Source organism: Periophthalmus magnuspinnatus, chromosome 7, assembly GCF_009829125.3.
Source record: "Periophthalmus magnuspinnatus isolate fPerMag1 chromosome 7, fPerMag1.2.pri, whole genome shotgun sequence".
NCBI classification, from domain to species: Eukaryota; Metazoa; Chordata; class Actinopteri; order Gobiiformes; family Gobiidae; genus Periophthalmus; species Periophthalmus magnuspinnatus.
In genome coordinates, this window is record NC_047132.1 from 26,070,170 (window position 1) to 26,086,674 (window position 16,505).

At 39.0% G+C, this 16,505-nt stretch overlaps 1 protein-coding gene across 2 annotated transcripts in view; it reads left to right on the forward strand.

The window, feature by feature from the left end:
* The window catches only part of arhgef25a (Rho guanine nucleotide exchange factor (GEF) 25a), a 47,733-nt gene that overhangs the window by 15,450 nt on the left and 15,778 nt on the right, over positions 1-16,505 (forward strand). For both annotated transcript variants that reach the window (XM_055222955.1, XM_033969464.2), the window contains 2 exons: positions 14,943-15,244; positions 15,742-15,852. In XM_055222955.1, coding sequence (XP_055078930.1) covers positions 14,943-15,244; positions 15,742-15,852 — 413 coding nt within the window. The remainder of the gene's footprint in view (positions 1-14,942; positions 15,245-15,741; positions 15,853-16,505) is intronic.

Below are 16,505 nucleotides of genomic sequence, written 5' to 3' on the forward strand. Positions count from 1 at the left end.
GCGACTATACTTCCCCTAGAGATACCACATTAAAGAATTACACTAGTCTTTTAGAGTGATTTAACTATTGATGTGATCTTGTAGGCATCTTCAGAGCCCCTCACACACACTGTAAAGTACATTTCTATGTTACTACCACTGCTCATAAGCTTTGGTAGACCTGCCTTTGATAAGCTTTTAACTTTACATTGCGCTGAAAGATTAGACTAGTTGAAGACTCTTAAGACCCTTTCCAGAGATGATTGTAACCTGTAAAGATGACAACCTAGGCATTGTTGTGGTGTTTACAGGAGAAACAGTGAAGAATGTGGGCCTCTGTCCGGGGAAAGGACCTGGCCACCTATGGCTAACCCATGATATTAAAGAACAATAGCCCAACATGAGCTGCCAGATTTGTAACTCGACTCCTATATCACAGCGGTTAATAACTTTCCACTTGTTACTGTAATAAAAGCAAGCATGTTTACAAGTTTGCTCAGTTTACAATCAGAAATAGTCAGAAAACAAAACAAATACTTGGGTATAGGGTTGATTTTATTTTGTCTTACTAAAGGCAAATCAAAAACGCTTTCAATAGTAATTTCCAGAACATAAACAAGACACACTTTAAATGATCGCCATTTAACACAATAATAACACACGCTTTTACTAACTGGCTGTAGACCTCTTCACTGAAAAGACCCTAGTATGCATATCATTGCCAATTAGACTGGATCACGGTCTTTAATGGGCAAATCTATCAAATATGTCTTCTTGTAAAAGATCGGACCAGTGCATGTTGTCATTGTGTCCTTGAGCAAAACACTTCACCTGCTGCACAACAGATGGAAATTAGCCCCTGTCTATAATCCTGCATGTTAAATACATAAATGTATCTTGTATGTACTACCTCCACCTAATAACCCATTAATAATAAAATAAGTGTAACAGTAACGCACCTAATCATCACATCCCCAGATTACTTGTGCGATCAAAGCTTCCTTTTTTGTTGTTTTCCTGTACGGCACATCTGCTCTATTCAAAGACTTTAAAAGCCACTCTGCATAAGGAAATGATAGTGCACTGCGTGATTCATTCCCTACTTAAGCATAATAACACTCAGAGATGACACACAGTGGAGCATTATGTCACACCACGTGTCCACAGCCCTTCATTCACCCAGTTCTGCAGCAGCATCAATTCATTCACACTAAATAAATGTCCAAGGATCTTTTTATCCTATTCACTTTGAAGAAAACACACAAACCAATGGTTTTCTTCGTCTCTCATCAGTAAAACTTTTTCTTATTCAGTGTGTAATGACAGACATAGACAGTTCAGCAGATGCACACAGGAAATGATGAAATATGAAGCTTAAACTAAAGGCTGCAGTGTCTGGGGGTGTGTGGGGATGGGGGGATTATTGATCTGGGCTTCATGATCAGGGACAGGTGGAGCGATGGATGTAATGAAAGAGGAAAGCACTGGTCTAGTAGCTCGCATGTTGTTCATGCTTCACTTTAGCAAATTGTTTGAGTCACAGAGCCATTAGGGGTTCCCAGCAAACATAATAGAGATACTGGAGGTAAAAATGTTTCCCTCACATTACCGTAGTTACTAGGACACCTAAGAAGACCTGTTCTTAAAAGTGTTAACATTATTCCGGTGTTTGTCACTAAATAAGATTATCATGCAAGTGGAGTCATTCCATGAATAACAAAAATGCACTACTCTACAATGCACACAGTCAAATTATTTCCATTTTAATGTATATCTATGCGTAATATTATAACACAATTGATCAGCAAATTGTGAACATAGTATAATTAAAATATACTGAAATAGTTTACATCCTGCGTATTAAATCACTACATGTATTTCATTTTGAGACTACTACTGCAAAAGATTTCAATTCTAATTAGTTGATGTGGTGCTGGAGGTGGTTTTGCTCTAAAATTAGCAAATAAACCAGTTTTCATTGTAGACAATAAAACAGTTCTACGATCTAAATATATGGCCAACATTCCTGTAGAGACAAATAAAAGATTTAAAACACAGATCTTTTCCATGTTGTGAAACTTACAGTATGGTTTATTAACTAAAAATAATTTTCTTAGGAACCGCTTAAAAAGTAAAAGTACTTACACATGGTCAGTTTAAACTTGACATACAGTGTGACTGAAACATGAGCAGTTACAGCAGCATCATTATATTTACTATGATGTTTCTTCTGCCTGGATTGGTCTAGGGCCTGTAGCACCTCTGCTTCCCTTCCTCAGCTTCTGTCACAGTATTGTACATGTGGTACTTTATGGATATACATATGCTGTAGATGAGCCTTTGTGTTTGTGTGTGTGCATATATGTGGGTGGGGGGTGGGGGGAATCACTTGTGATCGTTGGAGGCTGTGGTTGACTCATGCATGCAGTGTGTGGACAAAGATTGCCCTCAGCAGTGACACACACCCTGCTCACACATATATTTACATTCTTATAAGGAATTTTGGAATCGCTGCCAATGATTTTTGAATCACTATAACAGAAAACTATTAACCCATTATTACCTTTAATAGAACTTTATGTGGGTTGCATTGTAATTACTCAATATATTTTCCTTAGATGAATTTTAACATTAGCTAAGTCATGAATTGTGTTTGTGTGACCACAGTGGCTAATTGACTACGTGTGTACTGTGTAATGACCCTGTTGCAAGTATTGATTGGGCTTCTGTAAGTGTATTGATTTAAAGCTTTTGTATTTAATATACTTAGCTATTTGCAACTGTAATGAGCCAAAATATATTGACAAGTCACAGGTAGTTTTTTTGGTCATGTTATTTTGGGTAATTACCAGAAAGTTTGTCTGTAGATACGTTCAGCATGACTTGGACAAGTAAGATGATATACAGGATGTGCTATAGACCAAATATTTATGAATGTTGGATTATAGGTGTGTTTCTGGTCCTGTTTTGAACCCTGCACCTTGAACATCTCATTGCATTGTCTCCGTGAAGTGTCCATTGCTGTCCTAGCCACATATTTGGCAATGTTTAAGTTATGCCTCATTTGCTGCGGTTTCCACTCAGTTTGCCATATTATCCTCGATCAGAGCAGGAAATGTATTTTGAGCTATGAACCGGTCATAGTGCTGCATGATGTGTTCCCGGACCGCTTTGGAGGTAGGGATTCTGAGTGTCGCCTAAGGGCCCTTCACATGTTCCGTTTGTTTTGAGACACAGGGCCTTGATTTCCAATGGTTTCTTGCCTAACCTTGGAAATATAATCTTGATGAGAAAAGCGGAGAGCCGTATCTGCAAATAAGGGGGAAATTACCATGACAGAAGTATCTTTTTTCTTTTTATGTCTCTGCTGCAGATTTTAGCTTATAAGGCTACTCCAGACATTATGGAAAAAGCAGTCAAAAATAGACAAAATTGAAGGTATGCTGGAGAGAGCTGTTGGCTCACGCTTGTGTTTGGGATATTTTTAAAACGTTGCACCCCAGCCCACCCTCGTCCTGTCCTCCTGCCCTCCTACTCAGCCCCCCCTGTCTGCTCTGTATATAGGCTAACTGTGATCTCCCATTGTTGCTCCACAAAGTACACAGATAGTAAAGATGTAAATATTTCAAGCTTGTGGACACTGCAGTGAGAAGTCACACAATGAGACGTGAGAACAACAAACAAATGTGTCTGCTCTGCTGCTTTATAATTTTTTTTTCAACATTTATTAAAAAAAATGGTTTAAAGATAAGGCTACAGAGTGATTTTTTTTTCTCTCAATGTATGCTGTACATGTTAACAGAATGCAGGCACAACAGTATGTCAGCAAAACATCAGATGCATTGCTAGGTAGAAAATAAGTCAGTCCACCCATCCTCAACTCAAATTTTGTGCTTTCATTGTGATCTAAAACTGAACTTTTCACATAAAAATACAGTCCAGTTTTTCTTCGCAGTTGTAGGAAGAAAAGCCGCCTGCTTCTTGGACCTGGCTGTCGTCTGATTGGTCCTTTTGGAATGTGAACCAAGTGGCGCATTAAGATCATTCCTGGGGCATTCTCACTTTCCTCCCTAGTCCCTTCATTTGTCTGCTTCACTTCTGCCTGCGTCCGACCAGCCAGTCAGACGGCTATTATTAATTGTCTTCCTCTCCACTATTTTTGCCCCGCTCACTCTGCTTTACTTTCGCTCTGCTAAACGGCTGTGCCCTGACATTTTTCCACACATGGCCTCAGTTTGGCGTCTCCGTTTTGGTCTTTTTTACTCCTGGTGAGGGCTTGTGTTTGTAAACGTGCAGAAGAGAAGAATGAGAAGGGAACAAATTATGAAACACAGGAGTACATTCCATACCTTGTTTAGAAAGAATTCTCCAACAGCGCAGAGGGGGAGAGGAGCTGCTTCGACCCCCTCTTTGAGTCCATATGGGTCTTTTTAAGTCTGCCGTCGTCAGGGGGGACGCCCGTGACATGACTTTATACGATATTACAACTGGCTAATGCCTCTTGTGTGTTTTGTTTTACTCTGCTGTAGAGAGAAAGTATTGAAGAAAACTCACATAAATTCTTGTATTGCCCCCCGAGGCGCTCTGCTGGATACTTTCTGGAGATTTCTTGAATATGATAAGAAATGAAATAAAAAGCACATAATTTAGCAGAAATAAAATATTGATTCATTTGTGTATTGAGTCTACACTGAATTCCAGCGCAGCGTCTGGGTTGTAAAGGTGCGCTATGTAACTTTTCTTGTGAAGGGTCTGCCAAATGCTTGTCCCCATGGATAAGTCAAAAGTGAAACTCTGTGACATTCCAGGAAAAACAGGAATTTTTCTGACTTGCAGACAAGCAGGTGACAGACCGTTTACATTGTATATTTACAGATACAAAATATTTACTCATAATTATAATATAGCATTTCAGTATGTTACGTACTGTTATACGGACCTAGTGAAGTAAATGTCATTCTAATTATTACTCTCTTACTTTGGACATAACTAACAAGTGCGGGTGTAGCATGGCGTAGCATCCTTGTATTGTAATTTTGTCAGTGTACCACATACATATACAATATTGCCTGTCCTGTCATCACTTCTGTAAGGATGATTTTTATGTCTGGCTGTTGGATAATCTTGTGTGCGTATGTCCCTCAATGTCTCTCTCTTTCTGGGTTTAGTTGCTATGGCGATGTGAGCGGTAGAGGTGGAGAGCCACAGAAAGGAAGGAGAAAATGTAGCTGGAAAGCTCATCAGGCCTGATTGAGAATTACTACAGCAGCACATTTTTCTCAACACAACCCTAGTCACGGTATACATAAATATGGATTCAGTTTCAATATGCTGTGTTTACAACTGAGTATTTTACAGCAATTAGGCAGTACAATATGTTCAACTCTCCATTAGTGGTCACATTGTTATGCCCCATTAATCTAATATGCACAAAGACTCAAACAGCTGTTCTGGTGAGATTATCATTTTGTGGTACAGTCCTATTGTGTTTAATGCAACACACTTTACCTCCTCTTGGTCTGCCTCATGGTCTGAGTGAAAGTTATAATTTCTATCATAATCATAAAATAAAATAAAAACAATATATGCATAGTAAATGTACATGAATTGTGATTAAATCTAAATTGTAATCTATGCTTGGAAAACTCATGATAAAAAGTGTTTTCTGGGGATATATTCATTATTTGACTTATTTGACTTATTAATAAAATTGATTACCAGGTGTCATGATGAGTTCCTCCCCTACCAGGTCATAATCCTTGTTTCTTAGGATGTAACCATAGATACAAATTATAATACTAAAGTTTCTCCTGTGTTTATTTGCAGGCAAGTTGCCACTAGAGTCTAGACCTTGCACAGCAAAAATCTAACAGGCCAGCCAGGTCCAGCATCAGTCATCTCCCAGCAGGCTTTGCAGCTCCGTCTCCTCCCCTTCTCCTCATTGGCACTGCCACAGCTGCCATATGGAATCACAATCGCTTTTCATTTCAGCACACAGGCTCCCCAGGACTAATAACTGCTTTGTTTAGCCATAAACACAAGTGTGAGCCCCTCATTTCCTCTCAGCATCCGTGCTCAGAAAATCATAGTAACGAGCATCTTGGAGTGTGTACATGTTGCCACATTTTTGCCATGAGAGGCCAAAGGGGATTTGAGAATGTGAATGTGATTATGAGGGCAGACAGTGAGAGCAAGCACAGGCCAAACCATACAAACCAGATACCCACCGGGACAAGGTCATTCAGGTCCGGACTACAGTCTAGTCTGCTCTTTCAGTTATGCTCCCGTAAGACTAGAGCCTCGCTGTAGGTATCTTTCATTTAACGATCTCGAAAAGACGATAATTTCTAGAGACATCATTCATTTTGAAGTGAGGGATTACACAGACACATTTTAAAGTGTAATATATTTCTACAGAGGGAAATAAACGATAATATTGAAAAAAAATTATGCCACTGACACAATTAAAAATAAAGCAGTAAATTGTTTTTAAAAATATAGTATCATTAAAAGGTGTGAGCTAAAAGTAATAAATAGATGAAAGAACCAGTAATTAGTGCTGGATGCTACGTTTTCATCTCTCTACAGCTCAATTCTTGCCGTATTACATAAAAAATAGCAGAAATCTCCCCTTTATTGCAACAAAAATATGCACACGATAAATATTAATCCCCAAAATAATTGTTCCAGCTATTTCATATCGAACAATACATCAATATAGTATTTATATGACAGGCCTATATACAATTAATACACTGTGTGCTCAATATGATGATTTCTAAACCCTAAACTAGAATAGTTTTATTAGTTTTTGTTTTATATGTGAATAAACATTATTTGTTACGCAAAAGTGCCAATTCTTTCTGACACCTTTTGGAGCCTAGATTTGGACATTGCCGTTGTGGGGGCCTGTTTCACATCTTCAAGAAGGATAAAAATAATAAGGATAATTGCTATTACAAAGGCTAAACAAACACATAGTCTGTATTTTTTATTATTGCATGTTTTGTGGCAATAGTAAGATCCAATGTAGGATTTTACTCTATATCAAATATCATTTTGAAAAGGCACATTTACAGTAAGCAGATGTTATAAATCTGCATAGTCAGTGGTTTCTGTGATGCTCGGTTTAACCCACACTTTGATTCTGTCATAAATTGCTATGTGAATTCTGTTGTTGGCCATCCATCACTTTCGGCTTACCAACTGTGGGACATTTAAGTGTACTTTTAATGACTCTTCATGCGTGTATGATTTGAATAAATTATGGGTCTGGTTTTGCAGAATGTGTATTACATCCATACAAGGCTTTTTGGTGCCAACAGCCGCTGGTCATCCAAAGCTTACATTATGGGAAGGAAAGAGAGATGGTGCCAAGAACTTGGTGAGTCTAGCTCTGAATGGGTTTAGTGGAATGTCTGGAGTTTTCAAAGCTACTAACCACAAACATAGTCCCAGTCCCACGGTGCCAGCAGCGGCAACCGCCAGCACCAATTGTCAGATTTCCTTTGCTGAGTTTATAAGAAGGAGTGTAAGTATCACTAACAGAGCACATGATTAGTTTTTAGTAAAATCTTTATGATTTGAGAGTTGGGGTTGGCAATATTAACAAAAAAATCTCATGTGTATTAGTATTATTATTAGTTCTCAAACATTTTACCTGGTTAAGTAAAGGTTCAGTTTCATTTATTATGTATAGTGATATGCTTGATATACCAATGTCCAATTTCTAAAAACAACTTGGATATTAATGAGTAAAAAAATGACAAATTAGGATCGTTGCCAGATTAACAATTTAAAACAAAATATTATATCTTTTGAATGGGAAAAACTCCTCAAAATTTGCATATAACAGGAAGCGGAAACTCCTGAAAAGGGCACAGCAGTTCTTTAGTAAAACACGATGATGGCAGTTCTCCAATACCACTTTTATATTCTATCCTTTTTGACCTGATTGTAACTTTTAACAACTCTAGATGTGTGTCAGCTCTATTCAGTATCAAAAGCCTTCATCAGATCAAGTGTGTGAGTTGCTCTTCCAGACTAGCTCATAGACAACAATAGTGTTTAATCACATGAGTTCAGTCTGGTTTTCTGTGGCTTTGATGAAAAATGTGGTTGATTGTTGAGAGTGCCCTGATAACTGTGTCACTGCTCTGTGTGTGTGGTGGATCTCGTACAGAGCCCTTAGAAGAACCACAGCGGTAAAGTGGAAATGCGTGCCACAAGAAGTAGGTCAGGAGAGGGACAGGAAGCCGTTGTGTGCTCCTCTGTCTGACTTGAAAGTGTCGTGTTCAAAAGTTTCAAACAGACCTGGACAGGAAAAAGGAGCACGATTACGCACTTATACTGTGCTTTGATGCATCAGATAGGATACATCCTCCTAATGAGATTGCGCATGTGTTGTCCATCCTTGTTTATATAATTAATTCCTTTATTTTCATTAGTTTACCTGCTTCCACCATATGTCAGAGTTCCTTTGTTTCTTCTTTTATCATAACCACTGCGGAGTCTATTAACTTGATCTCACCTTAGCGTACTGGACATGTTAAGTCTTTTATCTTTTTTGGTATCAATCTTTTTTTATTATTTTGGACCAATGTCACACACACTACAACATTTTAGCCCAAAGTTTAATAATAATCCTCAATGTGTGTCCCTAGTTAGGCTCTGACACAGAACAAAACACCACATGAGCTTAATACAGTGACAAAAGTGACAAAATGTTCTATTGAATAGGACCCAGTTTGCCTCTCCCTTCAATTGTCAAGGTAAAGGCAATTTAATCACATGCTAGAAACCACTGTATAGCTCTATGAGGACAAACCTTCTGAATCTGCACTGTACGTTACACTGGTTATGATACTTTTTACAACTCATTTCTGCAGACTATCTCTGAAAACATGCTGAATCTTGAAGTAGGGCTAAGCGATATGACAAAAAAAAGTTAATAACGATTTTTTTTTTAATATTGTAAATCCATGGACATCTTAAAATTACTATATCTTGATTTTGATTAGTTACACAGCTCTACCTTGCAGATTGATTAGAACAAAACTAGTTGTTGTTATCACAGTTATTATTAGGTAAGCACATTGCTCTTTGAGAACTAAAGCTCAGTGTTCCCATTGTCATAGCCTTAGACACTGTTTGGTTTAAAATGTCAGCTCCTTGCTCTCTCAGCAGCTTTGGGGCAGTTTGGGGCATTGCATCAGAAGAGGAAGCACTGCGCTCTCATCTCAACACTCACACCACTATGTAAACAGTGCACTGCAGAGAGGTGCGGTGGGGGGCATATTGTAGAGGAGCGTGGGGTCGGGCTGGTTAGAAGTAAATTATGTTTGTGTCAACTTCCTTAACAATAAGCTACAAAAATATATTGAATAAAAAGCTTGGGGTCAATAGGAGGATATAGAAAGAAAACAGTCTTCCAGATGGTTGTGTGGCTTCCAGACACACACAAGGTTTAAACGTGGTAAAACATTTGTGATATGTTTCTATACACAGGTTCACTAAAGGACAGTAAGTGGATTTCCAGTTGAAAGCAGCAGCTACTAAGTGCCTTGTTGACTCGAAGCCTAGGTCTTGGAGTTGCTGAGTGCAGTTAAGGCCATGTGGATAGGAAGCGCGTTCATTTCCTCTGAGTAGCTGAAATGTAATATACAGTAGAAGTAGAGTCTGCGGGCTGGGGAAGAGAAAAGGGTGTGGATGGAGACAATAAAAGTGAGGTGATTTTCGTGGTATATTTGCTGGTGACGCAGAGGAGGCTGTTGTCACGGAGCCCTGAGGTGATGAGGCAGAGGTGGTGGCAGCTCAGAGAAGCCAGGACGATGTGATCAGCAGGACTCTAGATCTGATGAGCTGTTTGGGCCTCGTGTCCCCCTGTGGTGCACTGTCTGCTCAGTCTGACAGAGGGATGACAGTGGAGGAAGTCGAAGCAACTTTTAATCACACAGTTTATAAAAATTAGGATGAAATGTATTTGTGTAGTTTGCTATGCTCAGGTTTTTAGGGCTTATACCTACGAGTGTAGCCTACTAATAATTATTAAGTCTACAATGTAACAGCTACTGTGGACCAAAAATACACAACATATAGAATATTATGGAGAAAATATACATTTAAAGCTTATGTCATGTACTGTGCAGACTGTTTTCTTGAAGGTAGTGAACATCTGAACTTGCTTACTTATATTTTATTTTAATGGACTCTTTATTGTAGCTTTGGGCAAATTTCTATAAGAAATTATAAAATAAAATTCTAGTTTGAGGCAGCTGATGTGTTTGCACAGGACTTGTGGTTTGTGCCCCAGTAGAAGTTGAGCCCACCTTTATTGATCAGATAATCAGTGAAAGCTGCTGAGCGCAGAGATCAAGCTAAAAGCACTGACTGTAATGGAGCAAACTTGTTCGCAGCCTTCACTCTTCATGCACCTCCTCCTGGGACGCTCTGCAATATAGGCCTCACTGGAACCAACTAACACACAGAAACAAAAGAACTATACACATCTGAACATGTCAAACAAGTCTTCAGTGTGTTTCCTCTTAATTCTAATGACTTAATGGTTATTTTTTTCTGTATTTGCTGACTGTGTCCTACTTGTAAAATTAACAGATTACTACTGTTAATTATGGTCCATATCTATTACTACTCTCATTGAAAGATAGGCCTCTGTGGCTTATCTTTCCTCTGCAGTGCCATTATCAAAACGAGTGCTTGGTCAGCAGCACAGAGGGGGCAATTTGTGGTTGGTTTTGTTACTGTGAAAGTGCTGCCTTACAATAAAAGCACATATAGAATCTGATTAGCCTTATACAAAAACCACGACTGCACTATATTGCATGAATTTATCAATGTGACATGTGATTAGAGTAGGCACTATCTACTCTTTATTGCAAATCATAATTTATGCCATTAATCTTTTGAAATTCTATCTATCACAGAGGCATATCCTTTTGACTTTTCAAAATAATCAGGAGATGGAGCATTTTTCATATCCCCAGAAAGTTAGCAGGGTAAACTAATTAAAGTGTAGCCAAAGTTTATTTGGGTCCTCAAGCAAGACACTTAAACTTGCCACTTGCCACTGTGATTGGAGGTGGTTAGAGAGACCGTTGGTGCAGATTGACAGCCACACTCATTGGGGCAGTTGTGACTAGATAGGTAAGGTATAGGTTCTGACTGAGAAGTTCTTGAATACTGCTCTTGTTATCATAGCACCTATAAGACTCATACATGGTTATTATTGTAGCTATTATGCGGACTACTATTACTAACAGTTTAGGTCTTTTAATATTTATTTAGACAGGTGAGGAGGATTGTATTTATTAGCCTAGAAAATATAACGGAAAATGTACAATCCATCCTAATTTGAAATGTGTTTCCTCTGTCTGTTGATGGATCCTTGCTAAAATAACCTTCTTTTTCTTCCCAATTTCTTCAAGGATTACTAGACGTTGTGAGCTCTTATGCATGGCTTCAAATGATCATAAATTGCTACATATTTTTCAGTATTTAACATAGTCATAACCACTGTTACCTCTAAGCTGCGCGCATGCGCAATTGCGCACTGCTGACCCGGTCTCCGCGCACAGAAAATCTGTGCTGCGCACAAAAACATCGAAAAAACAAAAACAACAATTCATTCTGCGGTATTTTTCAATGTGAGTCAGTGAGTGTGACCGGGGACGAGCTGCTCCAGCCAATTATGTGATTCACAGACGTATTTGCGCAGTTTAGCCACGTCATTGACAGGCTCCTCATGCGCCGCTACCAGAGTTTTAGCCGACGTGGCCGACTAAAAACTCGCTAATGATGCTAAGTGTTTAACCCCTTAACGTTCCGACGGCCCGCCCTCGGGCGCACTGTTACGCAGCAGTTTTGCGTTTTAAACATGACGAAACGGACCAAACAAAGGAAGTACGCGACCGAGGACACTGTGGATGTTTGTACAAGTTAAACTAGAGGCATCTGGACCCGGAGCGGTTCACGGAACCGAGTGAAGATCTCATGATGGACCCAGGAGTAGAGGACCTTATGTTTTGATGGACTGGATGCTGTTCCTGATCGGTAAGCGTGGTTTATTCTGCTATTGACTTAATTCTGGGTCAAATATATCATGCGTAATCATTAGCATTAGCTAATGCCAATCTGAAGTGTGTGTGTGTTTGTTCACTGTTTGCAGTGTGTGGTTTGTAAATATATATTTGTTTTGACCCATACCACTTGTTTTGAATATATTTTATATACAAATATACAAATACACATTTTATATTGTGTTTTGATATGATATATAAATGTACAGTTGGCTTGGTTTGGTTGGAAGCTCATGTTTTGCCATAGCTAAAATAAAATATTTATACTTCCAATAGCATTAACATACTACACAGGTCATGAGCAAAATTTTGTCATTTTCATTGTATAAGTGGCTAAAGCACTTAATTAAAAAGTCTTATAACAGAAATGTAAATGCGGTCATTTGATTCTTTTAATAAACCATTTAACTTGGATGGATGTGATGCAGCATGACCACAGCTCACAGTGGTCCATGGGATCGCTCAGGGAGTTTGTGTGTTTGCTCAGACTCGTGAAAAATTAGAGGGAACATTGGTCATAACATGTTTAACTTTTTATGTAACTGTTATGGGAACCTACTTTTTTAGGGTCAAATGAAGCTGGCCTCATGCGCTACTGTCAGTGGGAAAAGTGCAGGGTTGCCATGGTGACACAGGCAGATGCAACAGCCCTTTTCATAAATGTATTAATTCACTAAATTATACAGTGTGCCGTCCATGCTTTGAATCTGTACATTTGAGCCACTGAGGAGTATCTCTGCTTTCATCACATTGCATACGTAACTAGATAATGCTCTTTCTCCTTTCACTTTTATTTGTTTGTGCTGCACTTAAGATAATCTGATGTCTGGAGATGATTAGGAACAGTGTGACCTGTGGCTTTTTTTGTTGTGACCTTTGAACCCTGGCTTTATTGAACCTGAGCGGGAGGACAGTGAGAGTCCTCCGGGAGCTGGCCCTACAGTGTGGGGCCAAGACCCTGTTGGGTAGAGAGACTTGTATCACGTGTACCAACTTTCCAACTTTGTTTATTCACTTTATTCATACTGTATACTGTGTCAGGGCTCTAATTCTGGTCCTTGGACAGAGAAATCTCTGGTACCAAGCTGACCACTTTTTTTTTGTCTTATTATTAATTTTTTTTTTTTTTAATAAAGTGTCAGCAGTTGCTAAGAGAAGTTTAAAAATTGATGTTAATATAATATAAAGATAGAATTTGTGTGTGTGTCTGTACTTGTGTGTGTGTGTGTCTATGTGTACTTCTGTGTGTACTTGTATGTGGGTGTGTGTGTGTCATAATCATTGATAATTTTCTTTATTGAATACTAATTGGGCAAAGAGTTGTCTCTCGCCTTGGGCATTAGCAGATGGTGCTCATGATTCATGAATGTGTATATTAGTGCTGTTTACAAAAATAATTTGAATTATATTATTATAGTAACAATTTAAATATTTGGAGAGAGTGTTTCAGTTATAATGTAGAAACTGGCAAATATAGACTTACTGTAGGGGTATGATCTGGCACATGGATTACTTTAAATTTAGGTCATTGTGACTTTTCTTGTTTTTTATATATATATTTATATTGTTTTTTATGTACACTATATTTACATTTCACTGTGTTTTTATTTAGTTTTAATGTCTATAGCATTGCTGTATTGTTGTTGTTTTTCAGCACTCTATAACAACATTTTATTTGATTTTATACAAAACAAATTGTTGACAGAACCATGTCACAGAACTACACTACTATACTATATTTTGAATCAAATAAAATTCTCTTCCATGTCCAGCCACAGGGACCAAACAAACCATTGTTGTTTGGCACCAGTCCCAAGAGCTGATGAGTCTTGTAAAAAACATTCATGGGTTTTAGATTCCTGCTTGTATGCAATGTTTTGTAGAACTCAAAAGCTTGAATATTTTGTTATTTTTGCTATGGTGCTAATTTTTCATCACTCTGAATATTACTGTGCTAATTTCTGCAGTGAGAGGCAGACGTTACAGCTCGTAGTGTGAATCAGGGGTCAACTTTTGGTCATTTTGTAGATTTAAGGAGAGCGTGACTGATGTTTGCTGCCAGAGATGAAGCCCTCCATTTTCAGAGCTGTAATAGAGGCGCTGGGTTGACCCGGCAGGAGGAGGGGCTAAAGGACTTGAGAAATACAAACACCATCCTTTCTCTCTACACAGGATCACACTGGACATCCGGTCTGACCACCCCCCACACACTTCCCCTATGCCCTGCCTCCTGTGTGTGACCGCGCCGGAGCATCACTTCAAACGACTGCCATGACCTCCACTATCTGGCTTGTGTCACTGGGCTGTGTTTGATGCCTATTTTCAATGCAAAACTCACTGTTCCTACACAAGCCTATTTCTGTCATTTCTCTTGTTGTCGATTCCTGCTGTGTTGACATATGTGCCTTCATTTCCTTTCACAGACCTTCACTTTGACTCTTCCAGTTAATTAAAGAACATTTTTGCCTTAAACCAAAAGTCATGTTTACAGTGATTTTATGTGAAGAACAATTGATCTGTTGACATTAGCCTCTGTTTCTACATTGCACAATTGGACTGCATAGATTTTTAACGCAGAAGCATATCAATATCAAGGACACAGATAGTAAGACACTCGCAAGCACTATTGTGTTTTGATTTGTTTTTGTATTTTTACTATTTCCTCAGTTGTCACGTTGTGTATTTATAGATTTTTAAACCTGATTCCCTTCCTACTTTGTTCAGCCACACGTCCATTGCAACTGGAGTGGATAATGTGATACGCTTTGTGCAGAAGATCTTTCTGTTTGTATTTTGTCCAGGATGTTTTGGACGCATCTGTTCTAATTCAGGTTTTCCCACATTCTAACTTCTCTCTTTTCCTCGCAGACTCTTACTCAGCAGCGGGAAGTGAAGGCAGCATCTCCACCTCTGTAGCATCACTGCCCCCCCAAGCCTCAAGCAGCTCAGCCCCCAGCTCCCCCAGCTCCAGGCGCTCAGTGAGCACCCTCAAGAAATGGCTCACAAACCCAGTCCGAAAACTCAGCGCCGGGCCCACGGCTAAAGGGGAACGTCAGGTCCGAAAACTGGAGGGAAAGCCCCCACTTGTGCCCCCACACCCCATTCAGGATCTGGGCAGCCCTCCGCCACTGGATGAGAGCTTCACCATCCTCTCCATGACGCACTCATTAGTAAGAAAGAATTTTTGGTACAAATATTGGTATAAATGTTTTTGCATTTTTCTTGAATACAATAAAATCAGCACAAAGGTGGCATATTTGAAAAACTACTACTTTTTATGTTACAACTAATGAAATTGGTGCATTGTATAAACATGTCATTTCAATTTTACCATCTACCATATATATGCTTTTTTCCCCTGTTCTGGCATTATAATCAGCATTTATTCATATTTTACTGCAACATTGTGCACATGCTGGTTATGGCCTTCCCCAGTTAACAGTAAAAGCACAGTGTTGTTACAGTGTGGTGCAGTGAGGAGTATGTGTGATGGCAGGTGGCACAGATGTTACATAACAGGTCTTGTGCTGGTTCAGGCCTGACACACATGCTCTGCTGTTCTGGAGCAGGCTCTGGTCTCTGTGCATTACATATACTGCATACATAAACACAGGTAGCATAAAGATTATATCCTTATAGATACTATAATGGGTGTTTGTTGTTAAAGGAGTGGAAAGATGGCCTGGCCAGCCCGGAGGACCTGTCTCCAGCTACACTCCAGTCACCCAGCTACATCACAGACTCTTTGATTGGCTGCACATCCATACCAAACAACCAGGTAAGCAATGAACAGATGCCATATGTGATACAGCATTGTTTAGTATAAATGCTACAGTGCCAATGTAGGTTCTGATATCTTATATTTAATGTTGTCACTGCTTCTTACATCTTACCACTTTATAACAACAACACCGTAATCAGCCTTACTAAAGCATGAACAAAGAATGATTCAGGCTAACTACTTAATAATGGAGTTGGGGCTAGGACTAGGGGTATATTAATTACTAAGCATGAATCAGTTTTAATAAACAAGTTGTTATTTTAAATTAAGACTCTGTTGCTTTTAAAAGAGTTATTATAAAGTGCTACCAAAAACAATAATCATCAAGCCCAATCAAACAGTACAGTATTCGCCACATCTGAAATGCAGCCGTCTCAATATTGACTGTAAGAACTAATCTGCTGGATGCTGTGATCGAATATAAAAGAATAAGCAGGAGATTTAAAAAAAAAAAATAGTCCACATAAGAACAAGTCCCCTGGCACAAAGCACACATGTATGCAGCTGCAAAGTGTAAATGAAGAAAAGACTTTCTCAGAGTGGATCAATGAGCCAGAGCCCCAGAGGCCAGAGCATGACAGCAACCTGTGTGATGCATGTGCCACATTCAGCCCTCAACAAAGGCACATGCCTGCAGATACATGGAACAC